Source organism: Balaenoptera physalus, assembly GCF_965194825.1.
Source record: "Balaenoptera physalus genome assembly, chromosome: 5".
Taxonomy (NCBI): Eukaryota; Metazoa; Chordata; class Mammalia; order Artiodactyla; family Balaenopteridae; genus Balaenoptera; species Balaenoptera physalus.
In genome coordinates, this window is record NC_138884.1 from 109,402,349 (window position 1) to 109,430,132 (window position 27,784).

The 27,784-nt window shown below is 41.8% G+C and overlaps 2 protein-coding genes and 1 long non-coding RNA gene across 9 annotated transcripts in view; 2 read left to right on the forward strand and 1 right to left on the reverse strand.

The window, feature by feature from the left end:
* LOC309660913 overlaps window positions 1-17,400 on the reverse strand; it is a 32,075-nt gene extending 14,675 nt beyond the window's left edge. For both annotated transcript variants that reach the window (XR_014263712.1, XR_014263713.1), the window contains exons 1-2: window positions 15,772-17,400; window positions 13,856-13,980 (exon numbers count right to left, since the gene is read on the reverse strand). This is a non-coding gene — a long non-coding RNA (uncharacterized lncRNA). The remainder of the gene's footprint in view (window positions 1-13,855; window positions 13,981-15,771) is intronic.
* Window positions 7,573-10,624, forward strand: LOC309660909 (melanoma antigen preferentially expressed in tumors-like; the record flags this gene model as incomplete). The annotated part of the gene is made up of 2 exons (XM_082462034.1): window positions 7,573-8,465; window positions 9,300-10,624. The coding sequence occupies 2 exons, from the start codon at window positions 7,573-7,575 to the stop codon at window positions 9,811-9,813; spliced, it is 1,407 nt and encodes a 468-aa protein (XP_082318160.1). The 3' UTR covers window positions 9,814-10,624.
* Window positions 17,401-17,565: 165 nt separating the features above from the next.
* Window positions 17,566-27,784, forward strand: part of BOD1L1 (biorientation of chromosomes in cell division 1 like 1) — a 54,881-nt gene continuing 44,662 nt past the window's right edge. For 5 of the 6 annotated variants that reach the window (XM_082461964.1, XM_082461959.1, XM_082461960.1 and 2 more), the window contains exons 1-3: window positions 17,566-17,928; window positions 23,020-23,144; window positions 27,571-27,761. In XM_082461964.1, the coding sequence (XP_082318090.1) occupies window positions 17,692-17,928; window positions 23,020-23,144; window positions 27,571-27,761 (553 nt within the window). In that variant the 5' untranslated portion in view covers window positions 17,566-17,691. The other variant, XM_082461963.1, reaches the window with a different exon arrangement.

The following is a 27,784-nucleotide window of genomic DNA, read 5'->3' on the forward strand; positions in this document are numbered from 1 at the left end:
GGGCTTTGGATCAGAAATGTGAGGCCTCTAGACCCAAGCACATTACAAGTGCCTCAAGGGCAGGAGTCCTCTGAGTGTCTGTGAACACCTAGTAAATAATAATATCATTTTAATTAGCGCCATCGCTTATTGAAACTTACAATGCGCCAAGTTCTAAGCAAAGCCTTTCCTGAGTACCCTCCCCATCCCAAATACACTTGCAAACTCTGATGTTGGCAATATTATCCTCACTATAGTGATACGGGTCTAGAGATGTGGATAACTGACCAGCCCAAGTCACAGAGCTAGTAATGGATCTGGGATTCAACTGAGGGGAAAATAATAGTAAACTTCATTTCCGCTAGGAATGTGGGGTCTGTTTGACTACAGGACTCTTGGCAGTGTATGTGACACGGGAAAAATGCAGGCAGGAAACCAAATGCCAGCAAAAACCTGTCCTGGAAACCATCCCACTGTTTTTTCATGTCCTCTTGTTCTATAACTAGGCAGAAAAACATGAACCAGAAGGGCACTTGCAGCTGTGTACTGCTGAGTGTTTAAAAACTGGCTCTATGGGGTATGAAAGCCCTGATTTGTGGCATTTGCCAATTTCTGTGGTATAAATACTCCCACAGTGGCCAGTTTCAAGCTACCAACTTGGCATCAACTACTTCACAAATTTCCTGAAAATTTAACATGAGCTTATTTAAACTGGTTCCAGTACATCCATGGAATTGATTTCATTCTAAGAGAATGATGCTTGTTAGCTAGAAGTAGGGACTTCCCCCATCCTCCAGTCCAAAATAACCCAGAGTATTTTGTTGGTTTTTTGGTTGTTTTTTTTTTTTTTTTTTTGGCTGCGTTGGGTCTTCGTTGCTGTGCGCGGGCTTTCTCTAGTTGCGGTGAGCAGGGGCTACTCTTCTTTGCGGTGCGCGGGCTTCTCATTGCAGTGGCTTCTCCTGTTTTGGAGCACGGGCTCTAGGCGCGGGCTTAGTTTCTCCGCGGCATGTGGGATCTTCCCGGACCAGGGATTGAACCTGTGTCCCCTGCATTGGCAGGCGGATTCTTAACCACTGCGCCACCACGGAAGTCCCAATCCAGAGTGTTTCAGCATCCTTCAATGATCTCATTCAGGATTTTTCTCGCAAGGGCTAATACATTGTTTACTTCAGCTTGGCAGACATACAATCTGGTTGTATGTTTGGCATTAATCATAGACACTAATGATTTAAATCTCTGGGCTTGGATGCACAGAAGATTCAAGTAAGTGATGTCCTAGACCAGAAGAAAAGATTTTGTGAATCTTGACAAATAGGAGAAAAGGTCCATTCTAGTTAGGATTGGTTCAGTTAGTGAAAGAACAAATTAAAACCCCTAAAAATCAGAAAGCAGAGTAAAGTGGAGATGAACTACACATACATCTTGGGTGGAATAAAGCGAGGTTACAATGAATTATATAATACCAGCCTTTAAAAATCAATATAAAATAAAACAGATAACAATGGAATTGCAATAAAAGAAAGTATGATTACTGGGGACTGTGCCATCCCTCAGGTTCAGAATTACTTTGCTTCTTCTTGGAAAACTAGCTTAAGTTGAGTTTGGTCTTCCTGGGGGTAGAACAGTGGAGTGCTTAAATGCATAGGCTTTGGGTGGAAATCTGTGGCGTTGACCAAGTTACTTAACGTTTCTAAGGCTCAGTCTCCTTGTCTGTAGAATGGTGATATTAATGATGTATAAACATTTATCCACATTTCATTTCAAGCTTGTTGGCAAAGGGAAAGACTTAAAAAAAAAAAAAATGCTAGTTCAAATATTTTCTTTGGGGAAGACACCAAAAGTGACTTAAACACCACTCAACTAAACTTTTAAAAGAGAAATGTCTGGTTTGAAGGTTATTAGGAAAGCATGTGGCTTAAACAGTGTTGTACCTTTGAATATACGGTTAAGGGTTACTGGGCACATCTAAACAAGAGCAGAGTGGAGTCAATCTAACTTCCCAAAAGGAATCTAAATTGCTTTAAAGTCCATCAGAAAAATACTCCGGAGCTTTATTAGGAATGCTAGATCCTTCCCAAAGAGGCTGAAAATCACGTCAACCCACAAAGTTGTGCCCCAGATCAGGTTTGGAATGATTTTCTTTCACAGTAACCATCACATAGGGCTGGTGTGAGGATTATATGAAATGGTAATATCAGCTAACACATACAGAGTGTTCTTCCTGTGCCAGAACCAGTGGTGAACATGTCACATCCATTATGAAATCATGTCATTCGCCAGTTCCCATTTCTCTAGGGGTTTTTCATTGCACTTAAGACAAAACATGTTTCCTATCCTTGTGGTCAAAGCCCTTCGTGATCTGATTCCACCTGCTACTACTCTACCCCAATATCCTCCAGCTGCAATGACCATATTTCTGCTCCTCAAACACATCAAGCTGATTCCTGCCCCAGGACCTTAGCATTAGCAGTTCTTCCTGCACCAGCTACTCCTCATTTCCTCATGGCTGACTTCACTGCGACATTCAGATCTGAGAATGACCTTCTCTAACCTGTGAGCTGCTGTCCAGTCAACCTCCGCTGTATCTCTCTACTTCATCTTAGGCAGAGTACTTATCTCTTCTTGATATTTTATTCACGCATTCGTTTGTTGACCAGTTAATTCCACTAGAATGGAAGCACTGGTAGGGCAAGAGCTTGTCTGCCTAGCTTACCTGCTTTCTCTGCCATGCCTAGAATATTTCCTGGCACATAGAAGGACCCCAAACATATTTGCAGAATGAATGAATTATCTCAGTCAGTCTTCCCCAAACCCTATGGTAGGTCCATTTGTGTATTTCACAAATAAGAAAACAAGACACGGAGAGGTTGAGTGATTTGTCCACAGTCATAAAGCTAGAAAACAGCAAAGCAAACCCAGTTGTGGTTCCAAAGGCCTCAGGCTCCACCTCTTCATCATCATGCCTGTAAAAATAAGCTTCCTCACTCACCCTTCCTGTTTTATATATTACACATTTAGTCTAGGAAATGGAAGTAAATCTGCCTTTGCTTTAGACTTACTTTAAATTAGCTCCTCTGCCATTCGTTAGTCAAAATGCTACCTACTGTTTTATGTAAATCTAAATTAAGGAAAATGCCCACTTCAGGAGTGAATATGCCTTTAATTGTATGAATATATATTTTCTAGTACTGCCTTTGAAGATTAAGGTACTTAACTTGTTCAGGCCTTCCATCCCCTCTGCCCATCCAGCATCCATCATTTCTTTCAAAACCAAGTTCCAGGCTGCCTTCCTGTAGATGGCTTCATGGATTAATTCAGTCCATTCCAGCCACCCTCCCGCAAATGTACACATTCATTTTCTTCCACTTTGCCCTCATTTTGTTACCGAATGCAAGTTCGTGTACTGGACGCACAGTGAGGCTGAACAAACCGAAACGTCGGAGTTTGGAGCAGAGAAAGGTTTATTGCAGGGCCAAGCAAGGAAAATGAGTGGATTGTGCTCAAAAACCTGAACTCCCCAATGGTTTTCAGGGCAAGTTTTTATAGGCAAAAGTTGGGGTGAGGGCTGCAGGGTGTGTGACTTTCTTCTGATTGGTGGGTGGTGAGGTAAGTGGGGGGTTCCAGGATTGTGAATCATCAGCCTCCTGATTTCAACCAGTCTGGGGTTCCAGCATGTAGTTACCATCTTCTGAAACAGGAGGGAGCAGGCAGGGCACAACTTTTAAAAGAATGACATAGCCATAGGACATGACAAAAACTGGTTAGAACTAACTAGATCCAAGATGGTGGAAGATTTGACTTCCAGTAGACCTTAAGCCTCATTATATGCTCATTGTAATACATTAGCTAAATGACACAACCATCAGCAGCCTGACAGTTCAGAGCTAATCATAAAAGGCCAAAAAGTGGGTGGTGGCCCAATTCCTGGAAATCCCCACTCTTTCCTCTGAAGTAGTTGGAATAATCCTCCCACTCATTAGCCTATGAAATTACCCAGCCCATAAAAACTAACCACGCCATATTTTGGGGCCTCTCGCCTTCCCAGATGGCCCACACTCTGTCTGTGGAGTGTGGTTCTCTCTAAATAAATCCACTTCTTACCGATCACTTTGTCTCTCACTGAATTTTTTCTGCCATGAGACATCAAGAACCTGAGTTTCATTAAGTCCTGAGACCAGGTGTGTGATCTCAATTAAAAGACCATGGGTTCAAGTCCCAATCTTACTTGCACAGTTTCACTTCTACCTGGGTGGGGGCCTTAGTTTCTGTAGAAGAACTCAAAGATATTGTTATGTATCTCCCTTGAGGAGGAACCAGGATCCTGCTTCAATAGCCCGCACTATCCTTTTTCGATTGCTCCTCCTTCATTTCTTCATTCCCTTACTTCCCTGATTAACAACTCTTTGAATCTGCTCTTTGGTATTCAGGAAGGTCTAGGAGGCTGAAGCCTTTATCCTGCAAATAAGAAACTGGGGACATGAAAAGGCTTTTGTACCTGGGAGGGCCCTACGGGGTCCTGCTTAATTTCAACTTCTACATTACCCAACTCCTCTTATTTTATTTCATACATGTATTGTGTGTGCATAACAAGCATGTTTTGTCTTTATAATCAGTGTGTTAGCTCCCTGAGACTGTGGCCCATGCCCATTAGGCTTCCTATTTTAGGGAAATCTACTTAGAACCAACAAGATGGTATAGAATTCCTATACAGTTGCCTAATAACAGAAAACACGTGCATATAAATGAAAGTACACTTTCTTCCCTCTTCCTTCCTTGTTCTGAAAGTTCTGAATTTGGGGAACAATACAAATGCTTTCTTTATTGCAAAACTCACTGTTTAACCACCATTGTAACTTGTTCAACATATTTACCACACCAAAGTATGTGTTTCTAATAACCTAAAATAGTAAAAATTCAAATTTATGTTTAATCTAAAAGAATCTTAGCCGTTACTCAGCCTTTTATTATGTTTTTAATGGTTACCTGAATCTCACCTGTTAATTATGGTCTCTTCTTATCACAGAAAAAGAGTGGTGCAAAACATTTCAACACAAACTCCTTACTTAAATCCAGAAGAGTACAATTGTCAGTTTAGTATTCATTGTCTGAAAGAATTATTTGATGAGTATTTTTATTCAATTTTCTTTCAAGAAGTAAGCATAACTTCTCTTTTTCCAAGTAACTCATATCTCTTGAGACACATGATTCAACTCTATGAAAATCATTCTTGAGTCAAATCTTTCTAGCAAGAAAGTTCTTGCTTTTGAAATGAAGGAGGACCCTGCGAGGCTCTCCCAGTTACAAACGTCTTTCCATGACCCCTGTTTCTTGTTTGTAGGGAAAAGGTGTCAGCCTCCTAGACCTTCCCTGAGTTCCAAAGGGCAGATTCAAACAGTTACTAATTAGAGAAGGGAGGGACTGCAGAAACAAATGAGGAGCAGTCAAGAAACAATGGTGAAGCAATAAAGCAGCGTCCTGGTTCCTCCCCAAGGAATATACAAAACAATATTATCTTTGACTTCTTTTGCAAGAACTAAGGCCCCCGCCCAGGTGGAGGATGGTGACTTCAGGATGAGCACAAGATTCCCAGAACACCACCCTGTTACCTCACCACCAACCAGTCAGAAGAAAGTCACACACTCTGCAGCCCTCACCCCAAATTTTGCCTATAAAAACTCTTCTCTGAAAACCATCAGGGAGTTTGTTTTTCTTGAGTACAAGCCACTCATTCTCCTTGCTTGGACCTTGCAATAAACCTTTCTCAGCTCCAAACTCCAATGTTTCAGTTTGTTTGGCCTCACTGTGCATGGGGCACATGACCTTGCATTTGGCAACACTTTTAAAGAGTTGTCCCCACCCAATCCATGGCCTCGCTGGAGTAACAGAGGCACTAATATTAAAAAGCAAGCCATGTGGCTTAAAGAATATCAGATTTGTATTGATGTTTTGAAGCATGCCAGCATGGATTAGTAGGAAGTGTCAAGCCAAGGCTCAGTTTACAAAGGGGGCAAACAGTGACAAATGCTGATATTCACTAGGTTCCTGTGCACATGGCACCATTTTTCACAATCCCTTCCCTTTTGGGTCCCTCCCCATCACCTTAACAAGGCATCTTCCATATTAAACAATAGAACCTTTATTAGTTTGAATGTTTTTCGGTATTTGTTTTACATAATCAAACGATGGGTAAGAACAAATATAACTAGGCCTCAGAAACAAGTGGAGGAGAGGCAGGGCCTTCACTGTCCATCCCTTATCTGTGCTTCACTCTGCCGGTTGTCAGATGTTTTTTCTTCTGCAGACTGGCTCTATCCATATGGCAGAGGAGGACCTTGTGGTTGACTACTCCAGACATCTGCTCACAGTGTGGCCACCAGAGAGGGAAACCAATTATCTTCAAAAACCCAAAGGATAGTTCTAATTGGTACAGCTTGTATGGGGGCTTATCTCTAAATGATTAGCTGTTGTCAATAAACTTCTGTGTTTTCCTCATTTTCTACAAGGAACTTGTGGAATTTAAATTTAAATTTAAAACACGGCCAAGAAAATTTGATGTTACCTGAGATAGACCATCCGGAATGGTCCCACAGCAATATCTCAATTTGTTCACCACAGTGTGGGGCCCAGCCTTCCGTTTTGCAAGGTCAGAGGGTGAATATCAGTACACAAAGAATGGATCTGAATCCCACATGGTTTCACCATTAACCAAGTTCTTACAGCCTTATGCATAAAAATCATCCATGGGGAAAGATCTAACCATCAAGTGGAGAGCTTCCTATATTTGCTGAACAGCACTTTTTCTTCCTAGATGCAAAGCCAAATGTGAAGCCAAATATGACCCCAAGGTTGTCCAATGATCACAGAGTCAGAAGAGTAATGAATTAGATGATCTTAATGGCTGGCACCTATTAGCAAATGCATGCTTTCTGTAGAAACAATGCCAGTTCTAGACACTTTGGATCCCTGCCTTTCATAGATGCTATGCCAGCCATTTCCCTCTGAAGAGATTCTTCATTCAGAGGTAGAATACTTTCATTACTTAGGTATAAGATTTCTTGGTTATAATCTACCTTCTTATCCCTTTCAGAATTTCTACACAGATGACCTGGATTAGATTTGGGTGATTCAGATAATATTACATCATTTCTACAAATCTTGCTTTCATTTCTACTTTTCCTAATTTCATTCCTGGAGGTGTGGCTTTCAGTTTGCAGGGAACGATCTATCATCTAGAATATTCAGGAAACACACATACACACACACACACGCTATTTTTAAAATAAAAACAATCTTCTTAAAGACTAACTCTTCTAAATGCAAAATTCCTTTCCATTTTTATAAGCATATTAAGGAATATCTTTTATTTCAAGCCATCTGATATACTGCCATCCCAATTGTCAAAATAGCCCACAAGTCAGTAACATTAATTGACACTGGCTGCTTAACTTCATAATAAATCTTACTTCTTTAGAGTGCCGGAAACGCTGAGGCTTGTCGGCTGCGAGCTTCAGAGAGGGAGGAACGTGCTCCTACTGCTGGGGTCTTGGACAGCTCAAGTTTTTTCCAACTCTTGTTCCAATCAGGTTTTTGAAGATGGACCAAAAGACCACAGTCACACTCCTAGAGCTTGCTGCAAAGAGTCTGCTGAATAATGAGCCTGCAGCTATCCATGCCCTGGACGAAATCCCAAGAGACCTCTTTGTTCCATTGTTCAATGCTGCCTTCTTGGGTGGGCATAAGACGATGCTAAAGGCAATGGTGCAGGTTTGGCCTTTTCGCTGTCTCCATATTGGGTCATTGAACACACGAGAGTCATACTATGACATCTTGGAAGCCATGATTGATGGTCTGCAGATCCTCCCTGCCCAGAACTCTTCCTCTTGGGGGCCCAAACTGAGGATCCTAGATTTAAGGCGTGACCTGGACTGTGAGACAATATGCTCTGAGATTGGGACCGCATTCCCTTTCTGTTTTCAGTCATGCATTTACTCTCAGCACTCTATTCTTAAGATAGAAGAAGCTCAGCATAGTGTCAGGTGCCTCGGGATTGGTAATTCCGGGTCTGAGCCTCAGTCAGCTCAGGAACCCATGGAATTACTAGTGGATATTTCCCTCAATAGTACCGTGAGAACAGAGCAATTCCTCTCTTTCCTTTGTAGTAAAGTTCAGCAGAACCTTGGGTCCTTGCACCTCTGCTGCAGAGGTTTGCAAATCGATAGAATGTCTGCCCTCAAAAGTATCCTGCAGTTTCTGGATCTGGGGTGCATTGAGCACCTGGAAATGGATCAGGCTAATCTGAGTGAAGTCGTCACCCTTTTGGCTCGGGTGATCCACCTGAACAGCCTTACTCTGTGTAACATCCCCTTTAAATCTTATCAGAGAAGGACCTTCAGATCTTTTCTCCTCTGGCTTGGGCAGCTGGACAATCTCCAGGAGCTCAGCTTGACTTTCTTCTGCCTCACAGATCAACTGCACAAACTGCTCAGGTGAGGGGGTGGGGAAGAATCTGGGTTCCCTGAACACCTCATTGTTAAGACAGAAGAGACCATGCTTGGATCTTCCTAAGCTCCTTGTAACCCATTTCTCCTTTTGCCTCAGCATAGGCACTGCTGGGAGTTTGAACCTAGCCGGGGGAGAGAGGGCTACCTTATGGTGAGCAGCAGATGAGGTTAGAAAAGGAAGCTGTGCTCATTCATTCATTCATTCATTCAGTGGCCGTGGGCAGACACTATAATAAGTCTGTAAATATATTGGTGAAAAAGACTCAGTCCTTCTCCTATTGGACTTTACAGCTCTCTAGAGAGGAAGGGGAGGCATTCAGATGGAGAAACATTAAGCTATAGAACTAATGCACATGCCCATGGATGGGCCCCATTAGTTAACACTGCCAGATAATTTTGCTCCTGTATTTTCCCCAAGGCTTAGACCCTGAACTGAGAGCTTGTCATCTGGGAACTAGTCAAAGGAAACCCTCAGTTGGCTGCTTTCCCAGACCCATCCTCGCCAAATTAGTGAATCAGATCCAACACTGATTATGTCGTATATACTAAGTGCATGCAATTTCTTCACTTAATCTTTCCCGCACTTCTGTATAATAATTACTGCTGTGCACATTTTCAAGATTAAAACCCTGTACCTCAGAGTGGTAAAGTAACTTTCTCCGGGTCACAAATCTATAAAGTCTGATCCCAAAGTCCACATTGTTAACCACCTATTGCAAACCATGAACACAGTAGTTTATTCTAGAGCCTTAGGTACCTATAATTTGGGGCTCATTGCCCTCATTCTTCTGAAATAATCTTACTTTTTTCTCTCTTTAGAGTTGTGCCACCTCAGTTGGATACACTGTATCTACCTTTCTGTAGCCTTTCTAACAGAGATGTCACTGTCCTGTCCCAGAGCTCTCAGGCCACCCACCTAAGGGTATTGAGTCTCAGTAACAACCAGATCTTCTCAGAAGTTTATGAGCCCTTCCAGACTCTGCTGGAGAAGGTCTCAAGCACCCTGCAACATCTGGAGATAAATAATTGTATGATAACTGATTCTACTCTCTCTGCCGTCCTCCCAGCCCTGAGCCACTGTACCCACCTCCGTGTCCTTAGCTTTACCTTCAATCCCATTACGATGCCTGTGCTCAAGAGCCTTCTGCAGCACTTGACATCCTTGATGAAGCTGAAGTACGTGATTTATCCTGTCCCTGTCCATTGCTACGAGGAAGGGGATTTTCATGAGAGTTTGGACCAACAGAAACTTGCTGAAGTCCAGGCTCAGTTGGAGGCGATGCTGCACGGGGCACAGCGGGACGACATGACCTGGACCACTTGTTCAAAGTGATGTCCACGGTACAAGGAGGTGTTTCAACACTGATGTGTGGCCATTAAAGCGTTCACTTTTTTTTTTTTCTCACCTGAAACCCAAGTTTGTAGAGACACATATGTAAAGTTCTACTGTTCTAGGAAACTGGGGATAGGAACACTGGATATGTAAACTGATCTCTATAAAAGAGGAACTTTTAAAAGGAAATACAGGAATTTGAAAGGTCCTCTGGATCTCTTGCCCACTGCCCTCTACGTCTTCTGGTTACTAACCAGAGTGTTGGGTATGTGACGTAAGCTGACCCAGTCATGGTACATCATTTCCTTATCCACACTGATCGGTTCACTTATCCATTTATGGGCACTTGACACAAGTCAGATCAATTGAAACTCTTCCTAGAGGTGGTAGTTGTTGAATAATTTTACCCTCTAGGGACCTGCAAACTTCTTGTGTTTCTGATTACCTCAGGTGGCCTGTGAGAAACCACATGCAACTAAAAGGAAACAAACAAACTATGCCCACTACCTACTGGTATCTTCATCAGCATATTGCTGCCTGATTTCCCAGGTCTCAGACCCCTGGCTCAGTTATTCCTTATTCCACACACATTCACCAAGTATCTGTTATGATTTAGGTACTTTTCCAGGTGCTAAGAAAGATAAAGTCCCTGATCTCACTCAGAGTGTAGACATTCCTATGATTTATCAGTTTCTCTACTCTTTCTTAGAGGACTTGGGAAATTATTTATTCCCACGTAACACAGTATTTTTTTCACTTTTTCCCCTTATATAGTCTGCTCAAATGATGTTGGCCTTTTTATGCTCTTGGATAGCTGCTCAGGCCTCAGGTCATGGCTTACATGTTACCTCCTCAGATAGGTTTTCTCTTACTTCCCCATTTAAGTAGATTTATTCTGCTGCTGCTTTTTCTTAATGTACCATGTATATTTCCTTCATGGTACACATTGTTGCATATGTATTTGCTCCCTCTGCTCTTCCACTAGAGTTGCACTGCTTGGTATGGTGCACACTAACCATATGTGGCTTCTGAACTCTAGAAATTTGGCTACTCTCAAATGTGATGTACCCTAGGTGTTGAATGCACACTGTGTATCCAAGAGTTAGTAGGAAACAAAGGGTGTAGAATAACTAATTGATAATTTACGTGTATTGTTTACATGTTGAAATGATAACATACTGCATATCAAAGGCAGTGCAGATAAAAGAATGTAAATTAAATTCTTTATATCCTTACTTGTTAAAATGATAGCATTGTATTTCAAAGACTTAGTAAGAAAAATGTTGTAATAATTACCTGTTTATATCTTTACGTGTCAACGTGATAAAACATTGCGTTTCAAAGACTAACTGAGAGAAAATAAAGTTAATTAATAGGTTGTTCCTACTGTTTATATGTTGAAATGGTAACATAGAAAATGTCAACGATCTGATAACAGAAAAGAATGGAAAAATAATTAGTATTTTGTGTATAGTGTTTCCTTGTTGAAATGAAAACAGATTGCATTTTCCTTGTTGAAATGAAAACAGATTGCAGTTTAAAGACTTAGTAAGAAAGAAGAATGTAAAAGTAATGAATGATGTTTACACTGTTTCCTTGTTGAAATGATAACACACACATTTTAAAGACTCAGTAAAAAAGTTTTTACAATTATTTTTTCTTATTGCTTACATGTTGAAGTGATAAACTGCGTTTCAAAAACAGAGAAAATAATGTAAAAATTAATAATTAATAAAAATAGTTAATAACCTGACAAAAAAAAAAAAATCTTACTTCTTTAAATCTTATTGTTATCAATACCAGAAGTTTAAATCTTAAAGGCAAAGAAATATGAAAAAAGTAATGTTACCTGCATAAAAGGAGTATCCTCTTCTGAAAACAAAAACATGTTGAAACTAGGAAGCGTGGAATAAAAACCTGACTAAAAGGCAACCAATGACTTAAGGAAACCACGAATGGCCATCAGAGTTCCCCAAACATTGATGAGAAAATTCATATTTTAGAATTCTGCCTCAGCATACCCACTATACCTCCCCCAATGCCAAAAGCAATTTCTTCACAAAGTAGTACATCTGCATGTGTATTAATGGACAGCTTAATTAACTGATGGGGTACGTCACAGAACATTTCTAACAGAAATGAATAAATATATGATACTAAATGAGCATTTATTGAACACGTCGTGTGCATCCAGTACCCGTACCAGAGACCCAATGTCCTGCCTTGATTCTATTCTCATTCACGGTACAACTAGAAACTATAATAAAGGAAAACTTGGACCCTTTTCCTGTAATCTGCTCTTTCCTCAGCATGCAGAGTTTCCCCTCTCTCTTTGTCCAAATTCCACCCATTCTTAATAATTCATTTCATATAACAAATTGTCATGTGACAAAATGATATATGTCACATTGTCATTTATGTGGGCTGGCTTGGTCATTACAACAAGCCTGTGAATTAGGCATTATCTTCACTGTTCAGAGAAGCAACTTCTTATCTAGTGAAAGGCAGACATTCTTGAATACAGGCTTCTCACCTCCAACGCCTCACAACCACACCATTGCTGCCTCCTTTTAGTCCAGGCTTTCGTAAACTTTTTCTATAAAGGCCCAAATGGTAAATCTTCTCAGTTCTGCAAGCCATGCAGTCTCTGTCTCAACTCTGGCCTTGCAGCAAAAGCAGCCTTAGACAACGCAAACAAAGCAAACCCAATGGGTTTGGCTATGTTCCATTAAAACTTTATTTACAAATATACATCAACCAGATTAGGCCTGTGGGGCACAGTTAGTCTAGTCCAATATTTTTCAAATGGTGAACCATCAGCATTTGTTAAAAATTTCAACTCTCAGGCCCTGCCCCAGGGCTACCAAAAGTGAGATTCTAAGAATGGGGCCAGCACTGTTTTAAGAAGTCCTACGGGAGTTTCTATGCACACTAAGGTTTGAGAGCCACTGCTAATCTTCCTTATTACCCACACAGGACCCTCCCACATAAAGTATGAATAACTAAGGTGATGGCTATGCCCCACTTCACCAGAAAGCCTCTCTCCACCTCCTTCCACTCACATCTTCTGCTCCAAATCATAATTTTTCTCCTCCTCTGGAGTTCCTGCCCCAATATCCCAGGGGCTTATGCAATCCAATCCTAGTATTCTGTTGCCATTATTGCCATCTTGCTGTCCCAGACCCATCTTCCATCTCTCACCTGCTAGAACTCAGCTGCCTTCTTTAATTCTGCAGCATGTCCAGGTAGCATATGCTCACACAGCCACAATTTCCGAAACACCCCTACTCTTGGGCACTCCTAGCCTGGCAGGGAATAAGGAGGTTTCCAATCTCTGCCAGAACTGACCCTCTTCCTCTCCACCTGACCGTCCCCTTGTGCCACCCTCACCTCCAAGTCCTGACAAGCCCTTCAACTTGTTTCAGGAGAAAAAGCAATTCCCCTTCTCACATTAACACTTTATAAAATGTTCTGCCCAACTACCATCTCCACCTTCATTGACTATCGTACACTGCAGCAGAAATATAGAGACTAGCTGTGACCACAGAGTTTGCTTTGGAAAGACAAATAATACATCTTACCCTCTTCCCCACCTCTTACAAAAACTGTTAATGGGGGTGTTTTGAACCCCACCGTAAAATGTGTTATCACTAAAAAAGTGAACTTTCAAGATTTCAACTGAACTGTGAGTTGATGGAGAGTCATTTAGGAAATAATATTCATCAGCCTTTTGATTATGAAAGGCAAGGCCTGGGGCCTGGTTTGGAATGGGGCTGCCCTGCGGATACGAGGGAAAGGGAACAAATGACTCTGCCTAATAAGCAGATGGGCTCCCTGGGGTTAGGAGATCATCACTGTAAACTGATGTTTGACTTTCACAGGACTAGCCCCCAGAAACAGGGTTTGGAGGATTGGGTAGGGGTGGCGATGGAGCAGGCTGGGCTGTAGAAAAGAGAGGAAATCACAGGGGCCAGATATTTGGCAGGTATCTGGTGCCCAAGGACACAAATGGCTACCAGTAATGGCTGCCATAATAACCCACCATTGTTCCCCTCCTTCCCAAAGTGTTTGTAAAGTTTGTTGAAAGTCACTGGAGCATCAGACTTGGGAAACCGAATGAAAGCTCGATCATATTCAAGGAGAAAGTATTTGATTCTTGTTGAGATGCTGTGAATTCAGACATACATACAGTGGGGTAGGGGAGCAATGGCAAATTTTTTTGAAGACCTCACCAAGAGGTCCCCCACTATTATCAAAAATTATATTACCGATTCTAAAGAAATTGTAAGAGAAGAGAACAAAGCAACAAGGCCATTGGTAAGAAATGATGACTGCTTAAAACAGCATTTTTCCCCTCTTTTTTTAGATTTAAATGTACACCATTTTCCCCCTAGGTATTCACGATACTCATCCCTAGGACCTGCCTTCAAGTGGAAAGAAAAGCACCTTGGAACAGACAAAGCAGTACAGATCAGTGACCCTGATTCTTCTCAATGTAACTAGAATGCTTTCCAAGGCTAAAAAATTGTTCAAAGTTACACTGTACCCAGTATGTGTGTAACCAGTGTAACAAATCCATGGATACAAATATTCTCATTTCTTTTAGATTAAGTGTGTGTTATTCAATAAGACAGTTAACATACATTTTATAAAATCAATTGTGAATTATCTATTTAAATTATAATTTTCTACTTTGTCTGCCAAAAGGAACAGAATTTAAAATGCCTTCTCCAATCCCTATAGAGGTCTAAATTAGAGCACTCAGAGCAAGTTTAAGGGAACCATGAAAGGTAAAACTTTTGTGTAACTACTAGAGACATTTTATAGAGCATATTGTAGAAGTACATTTTCTTAGGAATACTGTTTATAAAAACTCAATACTTCAAGTGAATTTGGAACATACACAGAGACTGATAATTCTGCAAAATAATAGGCAAAGAATAGGATTAATAGAAGTGGGACAAACAAAAAGAAAAAGAAACCATATTGGAGCAGAAAAGGGACCCATCATCTTAAACCACCCATGATTTATAATTTTCACCAATAAATACTATAAAGAGGAATTTAAAACACGTGTGGTGGGGGGGTCGGGGGAAGTTTAAAAAAATAAATAAATAAAATAAAACACGTGTGTGTGTGTGTGTGTGTGTGTAACATCTCTGGAAGATTATACCAGACACTGGTAATAGAGGTTGCTTCTGGGTAGGGAAACTGGGGCACAGGGGAGAGACTTAACATTCCACTGTGTTCCATGTGAATGTATTACCTAGTTTTTTAAAAAATTAAATAATTGTATATGCATATATATCAATATAATATCCAAAAGGATTCATACCAACATGTTAATAGTGGTTATCTGAAAAAGAGACTGATTTTCTTTTCTCTTTTGTATTTTATAGTTCTCAAATTTTCTACAATGACTATTAACCTTATAATCACAAAAATATGTACTTTTAAATGTCTCTAAAAATATGGAATAGTGAGTAACCAATGAATCAAAATAAATAAAATAATATCAATAAAAAGGTAAAAACAGAATATAGTTAATTCTCACCTTATGATGTTTTAGAAAATATTTAGGATTTTCTATATGTTGTTTACAAAACATAAAATTATTTACTAGCCACTGAACCAATTCATTTTTAGCAGCAAATATCTTATTGTTTCATTATTTTTTAAAAAATTTGATCATTTGCCTAATTAAATTTATGGAATTTTGCTGAATTCTTATGGATGACTCTTTAGTTATTCCCAAATAGTTGAGTAAATTTGATACACACATCTATATACACCAAAGAAATACCATGCCTTTTACCATACTACACACAATAAGTACTATAAACATTCAACAATATATTGTATTGCATTGTTGGTAATTAACTAAAGGGCAACATGTCATATTCTCATCTTGTTTTCATTACTAATTTTGAAAATAGATAAAACAATGATATCTTATACCATTTTGATCTTGATTTGCTTTTAGCGATAAAGCTTTTATTGCACGACTTCTGCTCTCTGCAGTCTTCATTATACTCCTCAAAATGCAGGACACTTTATGTGAATTGAAACAATGAAGTCAGACTGTTTCTGATAGAAAGTAAATCCAGTCAGGCTGATCTGGCTAGTTTGACAATGAAAATGGCTGTTAATTAGGTTATATGACAAATATTTCTTATATTTGACAGTTTTAACTTTAATGAGCAGTTTCATCAGCTGCAAAGTTTTGACAAAAACAGAACTGAACCACCTGTAACCACAAAAAAAGAAAAAATGCATTTTATCCAAAACTATATATGCAAATGAACAATGTTTTTCCCAAACTTTGAGTATATCGGGTTAAACAAGGTACATCTCATTTTTTTAAAAGTCTAATTCATAGTCACTTGATGTCTTCTTTTTTAACACCCTACTCTAATCATCTGATGTCTTGATAAAGCCTACCTGGTATATTTTCTAGAAACCGAAAAAGTGGAAGAATAAGGACTAGGTAAACAAATCCTTTGGCAAGTCGGGTGGTTTTCAATTCTTTGCTTTCAAGAAAACTGAAGGAGGACTAATTGAACAGCCAGCTCAAAGATCATCAAATCTAATTTTTTGAGATCAAGAATTGAGCGATATTGCTACAATAAAACTCCGTTCCCAGGTACAGTACTTGTTTATATAAACACAATTTCTCAGGTCATGCAGCTATAAAAACTAGAAATACGAATAGAATTGTTGCTCAATCCTTCCCGTTCTAGCAATAAGACAAATTCATCCACAGATTATGAATTTTAAAAAGCAACAATATCCATTTCACCAAGAGATGTATTTTCCCATAACTTTTACATTCTATTGAATAATTATGAAAATTTGTAATATTTATTTTGCTTTGATCGTGTACTAAGAATAATTTTAAAGATAACTCCGTCAAGAATCAGGCGGTTTGCTCTCTGTGTAACCTTGGACACTTAATCTCTCTCGGACCTCAGTTTCCTGATTTGCAAATTAGTGATAGTAAGACCTAGGTTAGCGCTGTTCCAAAGACTGGGTGAATTAATGCACATAGAAAGCTCTAAACGCCACGCCTGGCCCTTAGTGCGTGCTATATAAGCATTACCTATTGATCAAACTAATCAATAGCAACACCCTAAAAACTAAAAGCCTGGGGGTTTGTCTTCACGGGTAGGAAGGAGGTGCTGGAGGGATCGGGTTCTAGACCACAGGCACACTCGGAGAGTAACGGGATGCTCAAGAGAAAACGGGATGGGGCGGGGAGGAGAGAGACAGGAGGCCCCTGGAGCTACCTGCCTCGAAGAAAAATGGGCAGGATCACAGATTGAGAACGAAGAGGGCTGGAAGAGTTTAGAATAGCAGTTCTACCAACGGTTCGCATGTCTACGGATGCGAACGTCTACGGATCTCGACTGCTCCGTAAATCAGGAGCAACAACATCAGGCCTAAATGCCACCGCGGTTGGAACCCGGCCAACGTTTCGCTCCCCCGCCCCGGCCAGGTGCGAGCCGGCGCCCAGTCGGCCCTCAGGCCCTGGGGGTCGCGTGAGTCAAACGCCCGACTGCCCGGGACTCCAGACCCAGGACCCGCGCGCAGAGCTCGCCGCCCGCCTCCGCTTCCCACACGGCCCGGCCTTGCGAGGGCGCCCGCACTCGGAGGCGGCTGGAACTGGCCCCTCGCGGTCCCCGTAGCCGGACCTTCGTTGCTATTGTCACCGCCTTTTCCTCCCTTCCCCCGGTTCCCTTTCACTTCCGGGGTTGCCCTCGATCCGCTGGTTCCGTAACAACATCCCGTTGGCTTACTTCAGGCGGCGAGACCGGTGCAGCCATCGCCTCCCAGGAGCGCCGCCCGCCCGGGCCCGCGCCCTCCCCAGCCCAGGCCGCCATGGCCACCAACCCGCAGCCGCAGCCGCCTCCTCCCGCGCCGCCGCCTCCTCCGCCGCAGCCGCAGCCGCCGCCGCCGCCGCCCGGCCCCGGGGCTGGCCCGGGCACGGGCGGGGCGGGCGGCGCGGGGGCCGGCGCCGGGGACCCGCAGCTCGTGGCCATGATCGTGAACCACCTCAAAAGTCAAGGGCTCTTCGACCAGTTCCGCAGGGACTGCCTGGCCGACGTGGACACCAAGGTTCGGGGCGCGCGGCGCTGCGGGCGTGCGGGGACAGGGGAGGACCCGCGGGCCGCCTTGATGGGCAGTCTCCCACATCCGTCGATGGGCCGGCGGCGCCTTGGCTTCCCCAGCCGGGGCCCCTCTGAGGCGCATCTCCTGCCGAGCTCCCTGTGCAGCCGCTTCCTCTCTGAGCTGCCGCTTTGTGCCCGGCACTGTGCAAGGCACGCTGTGTTCATTCATTCGCTTAGCCTTTCGTTCGCTTAACAGACTAGCGTTAAGCACCTCCAACGTGCCAGGCACTGCTTACATGCTGGAAATGTAGAGGTGAGCAAGACGGAGTCACTGTTCTTTTGGAGACTCTTTTGGAAACATTAACGTTAACTGTGCTTTCATCTCTGATCCGCCCCCCCCCCCACCACGTTTACTTTGTATCCAAGTTATTTTTACCTTCTTTCGAAGATTTCTGGTAAGGATCATATCTTTGTTCTTTGCAGAAATTACTAAGTGGTAATGAATCAAATTATTTGCGGTGTGCATTGCTGGACTTTGTGAGGGGTGCAGGGGTGAAGAGGCAGAGCTGGGGAGATCAGGACTTTTGTTTCTACCGATGACTGATGTAGATAGCTTAGGCCAAGTCACTTCTCTAAAGTGAGAAGGGAGGTGGGGTGAGGGGTGAGGAGCAGAGAAAACCGAGGAAAGGATGGAGGAGAGGGGGCAGCAGATACTGAAGTGGAAGAAGGACTGGACAAAAGAGTGAGTTCGGAAGAGTAAGTGGTAGAGGAGAAAGGTCAGCACAGTGGTTCCCTGTACAAAAAGAGTTAGGGGCTAGGAAGGGGAAGGGATTTTGTACCAAATGTCAAAGTGAAAGGAGCATTAGCAGGAACGGGTAAACTTAGCTGGTTCTGCAAGGGATGAGTAGAGGACACCAGGAAGGAGCACTCAGTGAGATGGATGGAAACCCAGCAGAGTCTGGAAGCAAGTGAAGCAGGAAGCTTCTGTTGGAAACAATTGTTTTCTTTTTTCTTTTTTTTTTTTTCTTAGGTCTGGTTTGGTTCCCTGGTTTTAGAGTTTTGATGGGGCGAGGGTTTTCTCATAGTGTGTTCAGCTGTTCTAAAGAACCTCGTTTCTTTGAGAAAAGTGCTTTGTGGTGAACTGCGCACAATTCCTTTATCTTCTCTGGGAAGACCTTCCTGCCATGTGGGAACATCTTCCCTGTTAAAAACTCTGGCCCACCTTGTAGACCAGAAATAGAATGTGCCTTTTTTGAGTTGTCAGAGTTTCTGCACCACAGAAAATTCAGTTTACTTGGGGATATTTATCTATGTAGGAAGTACTGATATGTAGTTTTCTCACTTTTAGAGAATATGCACAACCACCTTTTTGAAAATAATGCCTATTGCCTCTTTCTTCCTTCCTTCCTCCCTCCCTCCCTTCTTCCCTTCCTTCCTTTCAAAGGACATGGTCAAGTAAATGTTACCCAACTGGGTATAAATAAAGCTGGTTATTTGTATCCGGCAAGTAGAAATTTCACTTTGCTGTTCTCAGAAACCTACAAATCTGTGTGTTATTGTGTATGCAGATTGAAAATTTAATATGCTGATGGTGGGGGCGAGGGGGCTGCAATGGCTGAGGCTCAACTTTTTCTTCTTCCCCATCCCCACTGAGTGTTATTGTTGTATCTGTAATATCCCTGCCAGATCCTCTCAAAGTGGAGTCTTAAAACATTTCTTGGGCAGGATGGAGGGAAGCGCAGTGCTTTGACAATCTAATCAAACTAAGGAAAATGCACATGTTCACATTAACATGCAGCCATAAGATCCAGCTACTGCTGAGGCTCCTCTGCTGTAGACTACCAGTTCCCAGACCCCTGGAGCAAGCTGAGAGGTTACAAAGCCATTCTGACCCCTTTGCACTGAGTAGAGCATGAGGAGGGAATATCAAGAGAGGCCCGTCTTTCGGTCCCGGGCAGGGAGCTCACTGACCAAGTAAATATGGCATCTTTCACCCCAGGTGGTAAAGGCCAATTTTTGGATACTTTCTCAGTTATAAATGGCTCCTGGTCACTATGATTATTGTCTATTTCTTTTTAGATTCAAAAGGAAAATCAAAGACTGAAGTATATAAGTTTATTCACCCAACAAATACTTATTATGTACCAGGCATTGTTTTAGGTGCCAGGGATATAGCAGTGAACAAAAAGTCCCTGCTTATATGGAGCTTGAATCCTGGCAGAGAAAAACAGACAATAAATAATATGTGAGAGGTTCTATGGAAGAAAGAAAGCAGGATGAGGGTGGAAAGGATTGCTGATGTGTTTTGAGTAAGTTGTTCAGGGTAGATTTCAATGAGATGACATTTGAGCCATAACTGAAGGAGCTGTCCAGCTATCAGGGCTGAGGGTTCCAGGTGGAGACCACAGCAAGTGCGGAAGGCCTAAGGCAGAACCTGCTGCGGGAGAAAGTGACAGGAGGTGAGGTAGAATTGCCCCTCCCTCCCTCCCTCCCTTCACAGATCTGTCAGGCCTTGGAAGCTTTTGTAAGAGTTTGGCGCTTACTGGAGCTGAGAAGCCACTGGCAGGAGTTGGGCAGAAGAAGGACATGATCTGACTTTCATTTTAGATAGCTTGACCTCGTATAATTATTAACAGTGTCCCCTTTGCACCCAGTCATGATCTGGTTTGGACAATAAATTATATGGTTACCCTAATTTTAGAAGATTGGCACTAGCTGCACTGTGGAAAACAGACTTCAGACGAGCGAGGGTAACGCAGGGAGGTCAGCAACAATAATCTAGAAAGGAGATGAGAATGCTCTGGACCAGAGTGGTAGCAGTGAAGCAGGAGGGAAGTGGTCAGGTTCTGGCTGCTTTTTGATGCTAATGCTGACAGGATTTGCTGATGGTTCTGGAAGAGGGGTGGAAGAGAAAGGGAGGAAGCAAGGAGGACATCAAGGCTTTTGACCCGGAGCACTGGAGAAGGAAGAAGAGATAGATAGCTATTCCCAGAAGAGTAATGGAATCTAAAATATTTCTCTAGTCACTAGGCTTTTTACCTAAAGTAGAACTTAGAAACCAGGAGAATTACCTGTTGTAGTTCAAACTGAAGCTTGTTTTATGGGGCAACTAGAGTGCTAAATTTGTTGTGATGTTGGAGCCTAACTGTTTCTGAGATTTGGGAATACTGCGAAGAAGAATTATGTTTTAGAATCATTGGAGAGAAAATTAATTTTCATTCACATTGGTTTTGGATAAATGGAGAAGAACATGAAAAATGATCGTGAGACCGTTTTTGGTAGGATTGAACATAGGTATTAGCAAAAGTCTGGAAATTGGAAGAGATGAAGGGGTGTCACAAAGGGATAAAATCTTTATCATCTGTGTTACCTAGATAGTTACCCAGTCATCTCACCTGACAACTACTTTTCAGTTGCTTATCTGCCTAGCAGTGTGAAAAGGTGTGTGGAAACAAAGATTGAAAGAGTGGGAGGAGCAGGCTTACATTTCAGTAGGGAGATAAATATTCCCCCTCTCCCCAAAAATGCAGTACAACACAAGAATTCCTTGAATGACAGTATGTATAGGAGACAGTTGGTACGTGGGAGAAGGGCCACAGAAACCTACCTTGGGTGTCAGGATGACTTCACAGATTTGGGTGAACTCCCAAAGCGAGAAGGTTGCCAAATGGACAGGGAGAAAGAATGGTAGGTGCACAAGATTGAAGGCATGAGAACTTACCACTAGAGAATAAGCTTTGAAGGGTAAGGAAGCAAATAGCAGAAGACGAGGCTGTACAGTTTTGCTTAAAATCATTCGGAACACGCAAACTCATCTACGTTAAGAGCCACGTAAAAGAAAGGTATAAACAGCATGAGATGCGGGGGACAGCTTGGAGGAACGAAGCATGCAGTCCTGACTGAGTGCTCAAACATTCCTTCTAGGCAGCATCCTTTTAAGATGAGACGACATAGTACGTGTCCCTTCTCCTGCTTCCCTTATGTCAGGAGTGCTCAGCGCTAGCACAGCTGGCACTTTGGGCTGGATAGTTCTTTGTTGTGGGGGTCTGTCCCGTGCACTGTAGGATCTTCAGCATCCCTGCCCTCGGCACACCGGATGCCAGAAGCAACTCCCCTCAGCTGTGAGAATCAAAAATGTCTCCGGACGTTGCCAGATGTCCCCCCCCCACCCTGGGGGGGAGGGGGGCAACAATTGCTTCCAGTTATGAACTGGTGACCTACATCAAATTTAATGCCTAGCTCCAGTGATTGCCACTTCATAATTTCTCTTGAATCCATGTCTTTCAGCCCGTTTTTGCCACCCCAGTACAGACCTTTATTATTCTAGTCATTGCATCGTTTCCTGAGTATATTTTGTGTCTGTTTACTCTTTCACCGTAGGAAGATTAAAAGCTTTATCAGAAAGCTCTTAATTTATCAGAAAGTTTTCATCAGAAAGCTCAGCTATCACATATCACTCTGCTCATATGTGTTGTGGGTTCCTGTTCTCTATCCCATAATTCCAGACTTCGTACACAGGTCCCCAAATCCTTCCAGGCCCTGGCCCCAAGCTCTGTCTCCAACTTCATTTCTCTGCTTTTTTGTAGTCTCTTTTCTGTCCAAATTGGATTTAACAATGTGGGGGGCTCCCTAATGCTGCTGACCCACGTTTTCTCATCCACTTGCTCTTATATTGTTGGGTGTACCTGCAAGGCCTGCCTTTCCTAGTCCCAGCTGCGTTGTGAAACTCAGGTGCCGCGTTCTCAATGAAGGCTTTCTTTCTCTGCTCCTCTCCCTTTCTTTGCTCCAAATCATCTAACAGTAACACTTATTGGTATCTTATTTTCTAGTCCCTTGTCTGTAAATAGGAGGTAAGTCTGTCTTCTTTGTATTCCTCATCTCCAAACATATTGTCTTAGACAAAATAAATGGTATTTGAATGACTCTGAAATTATCCTGAAGCAGGATTGTCATAAACTGTGAAACTTTGTTGCCACATTGACACTGTAATCTAAGAAATGTTTAACATTGTTAAAGATACTCAAATTCCTGAGACTATCGATATTGTGTACCAGCGGAGATTTTTAACATTTATGTCTTTTTTCTTCTTTCTTTCTAGCCTGCCTATCAGAATCTGAGACAACGTGTTGACAACTTTGTTGCAAACCACTTAGCAACTCATACGTGGAGTCCGCACCTCAATAAGAACCAGCTAAGAAACAATATTCGACAGCAAGTGCTCAAGTAAGCCTCAGAATTGCAGAGTTTCTACAAGGGCTTGCGAATGTCACCATATACTTTGCCTGAAAGCAGAGACATTGTGCAGAAGTTTGTTCACCTGGTGATAATTTTTGTCAGGTTTGGTGTGACTACTTTATATTATGATACAGTGTGATTTTAGAGTAGGCTCTAATCACTTCACATTTCCCCCATAAATTTAACAGTCTGATTTCTCCTGTAGACCTTTGGAAATATTGAGGGAAGGGAATGACAACGTGACTTCAAAAAAAAAAAAAAACCCTCTAGATATGATATGAATAGATGGTTAATGCCAGATTTGTAAATATATCCTATACAGTTACATTCACAATTATTCTCTTGGCCCTAAAAGAGCAGGCTTTATTATTCCTGATTTACAAATAAAGACATTAAAGGTCACTGAAATTAAAACATTTTTCCCTGATTTGAGGCTGTGTCTTCTGCATTCTAATATTGCCCCTCGCTTTTTCTTTTTTCTTTTTTCTTGCATTTTGCTGTGATTTTACCTGTGCTTTTTAATGATGACATATCTAAAAAAGGTGGGAGAAGTGCATTTAGACATGTCGGAGTCGTTTTTGGTAAACATAAAGAGAGTAAGAAAAGCTGGAATGTTTAGAGGGACCTAAAAAAATCATATTTATTCCTCCAAAAGCAGATTAACAATATTATCTTGTTCTTGAATATAAGTATTTGCCAAGACAAGAAGACTTGGACCCTCTATCCCTGCTTCACACCCCAAAAAAGTGACTACATTGTTTAAAAACTGCCTTAGTCTCCCTGCCTTGACAAATATTTACAAAATGTGGCTTTTAAACAGTTAAACAAATGTTTTTACAGCTGTTACCACTTTTATTTATTTATTTATTTTATTTATTTATTCTTGGCTGTGTTGGGTCTTTGTTGCTGCACGTCGGCTTTCTCTAGTTGCGGCAAGCGGGGGTTACTCTTCTTTGCGATGCGCGGGCTTCTCATTGCGATGGCTTCTCTTGTTGCAGAGCACGGGCTCTAGGTGCACGGACTTCAGTAGTTGTGGCACACGTGCCCAGCTGTTCCGCAGCATGTGAGATCCTCCCAGACCAGGATTCAAATCCATGTCCCTGCATTGGCAGGTGGACTCTTAACCACTGCGCCACCAGGGAAGTGCCTACAGTTGTTACCTCTTAATTCCCTCTTGTCCCTCAGGAACCTTGCAGACCTACCTAGTGTGCTACTCCATTGATAGTTCCACCCACAGGAAGCCCCACAAATAAAACTTTACACTCTGACTCAAAGACCCATTTAGCCACAGGTAATACTAGATACTAGGAGCCTGGGGGCTCAGACTCTGTGTCCTAGTAAATAAGAGAAGAGGGAAATTTGACAATAGCTTTGTTGTCTCATTTTAAAGGATGTTCAGGAACCTGTAAAAGAGTCCAGGTAAGATGAAAGATGCCATTAGAGGGCTGCATAATAATACCTTTTGGGAAAAAGTCAAAGCCTTTCCTGTTGGGTGGCAGGCCTGGGGGGGTTACTCATTTCCAGACCTTCAGGAGAACAATAACCAAAATAGTAGGGGGGTGGGAGGCTAAGGGTGGGATGGGGGAGGGAAGCTTACTGACACTGTCCACACTTGCAGAGCACTGTCCCCCAACAATTTGCATATCTGCTTCCCTCTCACAAAGGATGACATTGCTTTAAAAGCGGAAGGGGAGAGTCTTGGATTCTTTTTTTTTTTTTTTTTTCCATATATTGAGAGACTAAATGGAAGGCAAATTTCCTGGAATTTACTCCTTAGCATACAGAACCTATAAAGTAGGGAAACAGTCATTTATTCTGTTCTTCAAAGGGAACTAAACTCAATCGTGCCCATGTAAAATCAAGCACTTAAAATTGTTGTACCAATATAAGGCATTGTTTTCACAGAGTCTTGTTTGGTGAGGGATTGCTGGGCACATCAGCAGAGGGTTCTTGTGACTGTCAGCAATTAACCCTACAGCAGTCCACCTAAGGGTGACGAGGACTCTCCTCTAGAGACATTTTAGAGCAGGGGAAATAGCTGTCTCTTGGGTAATATGGGCATTGCTCTTACTGTGATAGCTGTATATTTTTTTCTAGCTCTGTTACTTATTTTTCATAGAACTGTTCTCTTATTTAAATTCCATTAGTAAATTTATGTCTCTTAAATAACATGTTAAAGTTTCTTAAAAGAAAGACTAGTTGTGTCTAACTAATGGTATAAGGATGGACTATCACCTATAAATACAATTTCAGACAGTTTTTCTTACATATACTTTGAGAAATACTCAGTTGACTCTGTTCGATTGAACCGTCTACAATTGCCATTTTTGTAGGACAGAACAGTCTAATATCAGCAGTTTTGGATGGTTCAGCTTAATAGCCAATCTGCCAGCTCAATAGATGGAAAAAAGTTTTATTTTATTCTATTTATGCATTCGTTTGTACAACAGAACCTAAAAATGCTAGGGAGCTCAGAAATAATGACCTTAACTGTACAGTGTTTAAAAGGAAGACAAGGAAGTAGCTTTAACCAAGACAGTGCCAGCTACTGGCATTTTGGCTTTGCCCTTGGACCTAGAAGTGTGACTTCTCCTCCCTCTGGTGAGGCAGCTCTGGCCACACCTCAGTGAAGTGAGCCCACGAAGAGCAATGTGGTCGCTAGCACTGGCCTCTGTTTTTGTTTTTGTTTTTCCTTTAACATCTTCATTGGAGTATAATTGCTTTACAATGTTGTGTTAGTTTCTGCTGTATAACAAAGTGAGTCAGCTATATGCATACATTTTTAAGATCAGAGCTGACCTCTGAGTGAGAGTAGACTAAAGTACACAAGGGCCCAGAACATAAGCATCAGGGAAAGAGACTGAAGCAGTAATTTGGAGGTGGGTGGGTTTTATTTTTTATTTTGTGCCTTTGTGCTTGTGCCTTAAATCAAAACGTTTTTCAGATTGCTTGTCATTGCTTCTTTTCCACCTGCTACATTTTAAAGACACCTCTAAGATGTAACAACAATGTTTTCAGGATTTTTTTTTTTTTTTTTTGTATCATATCTTAGAACTTTAGAAGGCAGGTTACCTACTTTGGGCAGTGTTGACTCATTTTTCTCTATGGCCCACATAAGTGGAATTATAGTATCCCAGGGCTGCGAGGTGCCTCAGGAAATGAAAATCACATCCATCCTGCACTCCAGACAGCGCTGCACTCAGAAATAGCATTGCAAAGTATAAGGAGAGACACCTCACCCACTATGCAGGGAGAGCCTGAGGCCTCGGAGCTGCAGAAGACCAGCAAGCACCACGCTCTCCCAACTCTGTCCAGGGAACTGTGACTCCTCAAGTTCTTTGTTAGAAAGGAACAAGGTGGAAGTGTGTTTCTTCAGATAAATTCATGTCATCTTATTTTGCTCAGACAACTTTGTGATTTTCTGCACAGTTCAGACTTTACTGTCCCTTTTGCTCCTCTGTCTCTTATGTATGATATTTCTTTGTGCACTTTCTACCCCTTCTCTTCTCTGGAAATCAAGCTTTCCTTAGGAAAGCTTTTGCATATAATCTCAGACATAGGTAAAAATAATAATATCCTACTGTTTTCCTACAGTGTATGGTGTGTTCTAGTGCCTATCATGTTGTATTTTGTTTGTGTCTCTCTCTCCCACCAGAACAGGGACCAGGTCTGATTTGTAGTGGCCCAGTGGCTAGCGTGGTGCCTGTTGTGTAGATGACACTTGGAACATAATTGTTGAATGAATACATCATTTAGTTTTTATAGCAAGAAGATAATAAAAAGACGGCCAGAAGTCTTAAGTTTTATTTTTGTTCTTCTAAAGTTTTCTTTCTTTTTCTTTTTTTTTTCCTTTTTTGTAAGTTTGGTAAAATTATACTTTGTGTATATTCTTCAGTTTTCCTGGAGGCTCTAATACTTACAGGAGGCTTACATTTTTCTGGTCAAAAAAAAAAAAGAGGTTGCAGAATCCATAGATTTATTTTATACCCAGAGCTCAGCTTTAATGATCATTTATTCCTATCACTAAATGATCACTAAGGTCATTTAGTGAGATAAGCCATGGGCAGGATTGAGGTAAGATAAGCATCACCTACAAGCCTGGGCTTTAGGTAATGTGCTGTGTCTAGTTCTAAGGGTATTTTGTTTTGCTTTTGTTCTGTCTGCCTTAGTATTTCCACTGGTGACACAGTGGTGGGAAGTTTACATATTTTTTGGCAGTATGGTGTATTAAATGCCACTGTATTGTGAAACGTATTTTCTTTTGGGTATTCTTTCTGTATATTCCAAGTGAATGGATTGGAGGCAATTTAAGGTTGAACATATATGTAATAGATATGGCTTTACTTAAAAGTAATTAATGCAAATAATGTAGTATTATCTTTTTCACCTTTCTGTAAATTACCCTGTGTTTCAGATCAGGAATGTTGGAGTCTGGTATTGACAGAATTATTTCTCAGGTTGTGGATCCAAAGATTAACCACACATTCAGACCTCAGGTGGAGAAAGCTGTGCATGAGTTTTTGGCCACACTAAATCACAGAGAGGAAACAGGTGGCAGCACAGCCCCCGATGATGAGAAACCAGACTCTTCCATCGTTACACAAGGTGCTTTGCTTTTACTCTTGGTC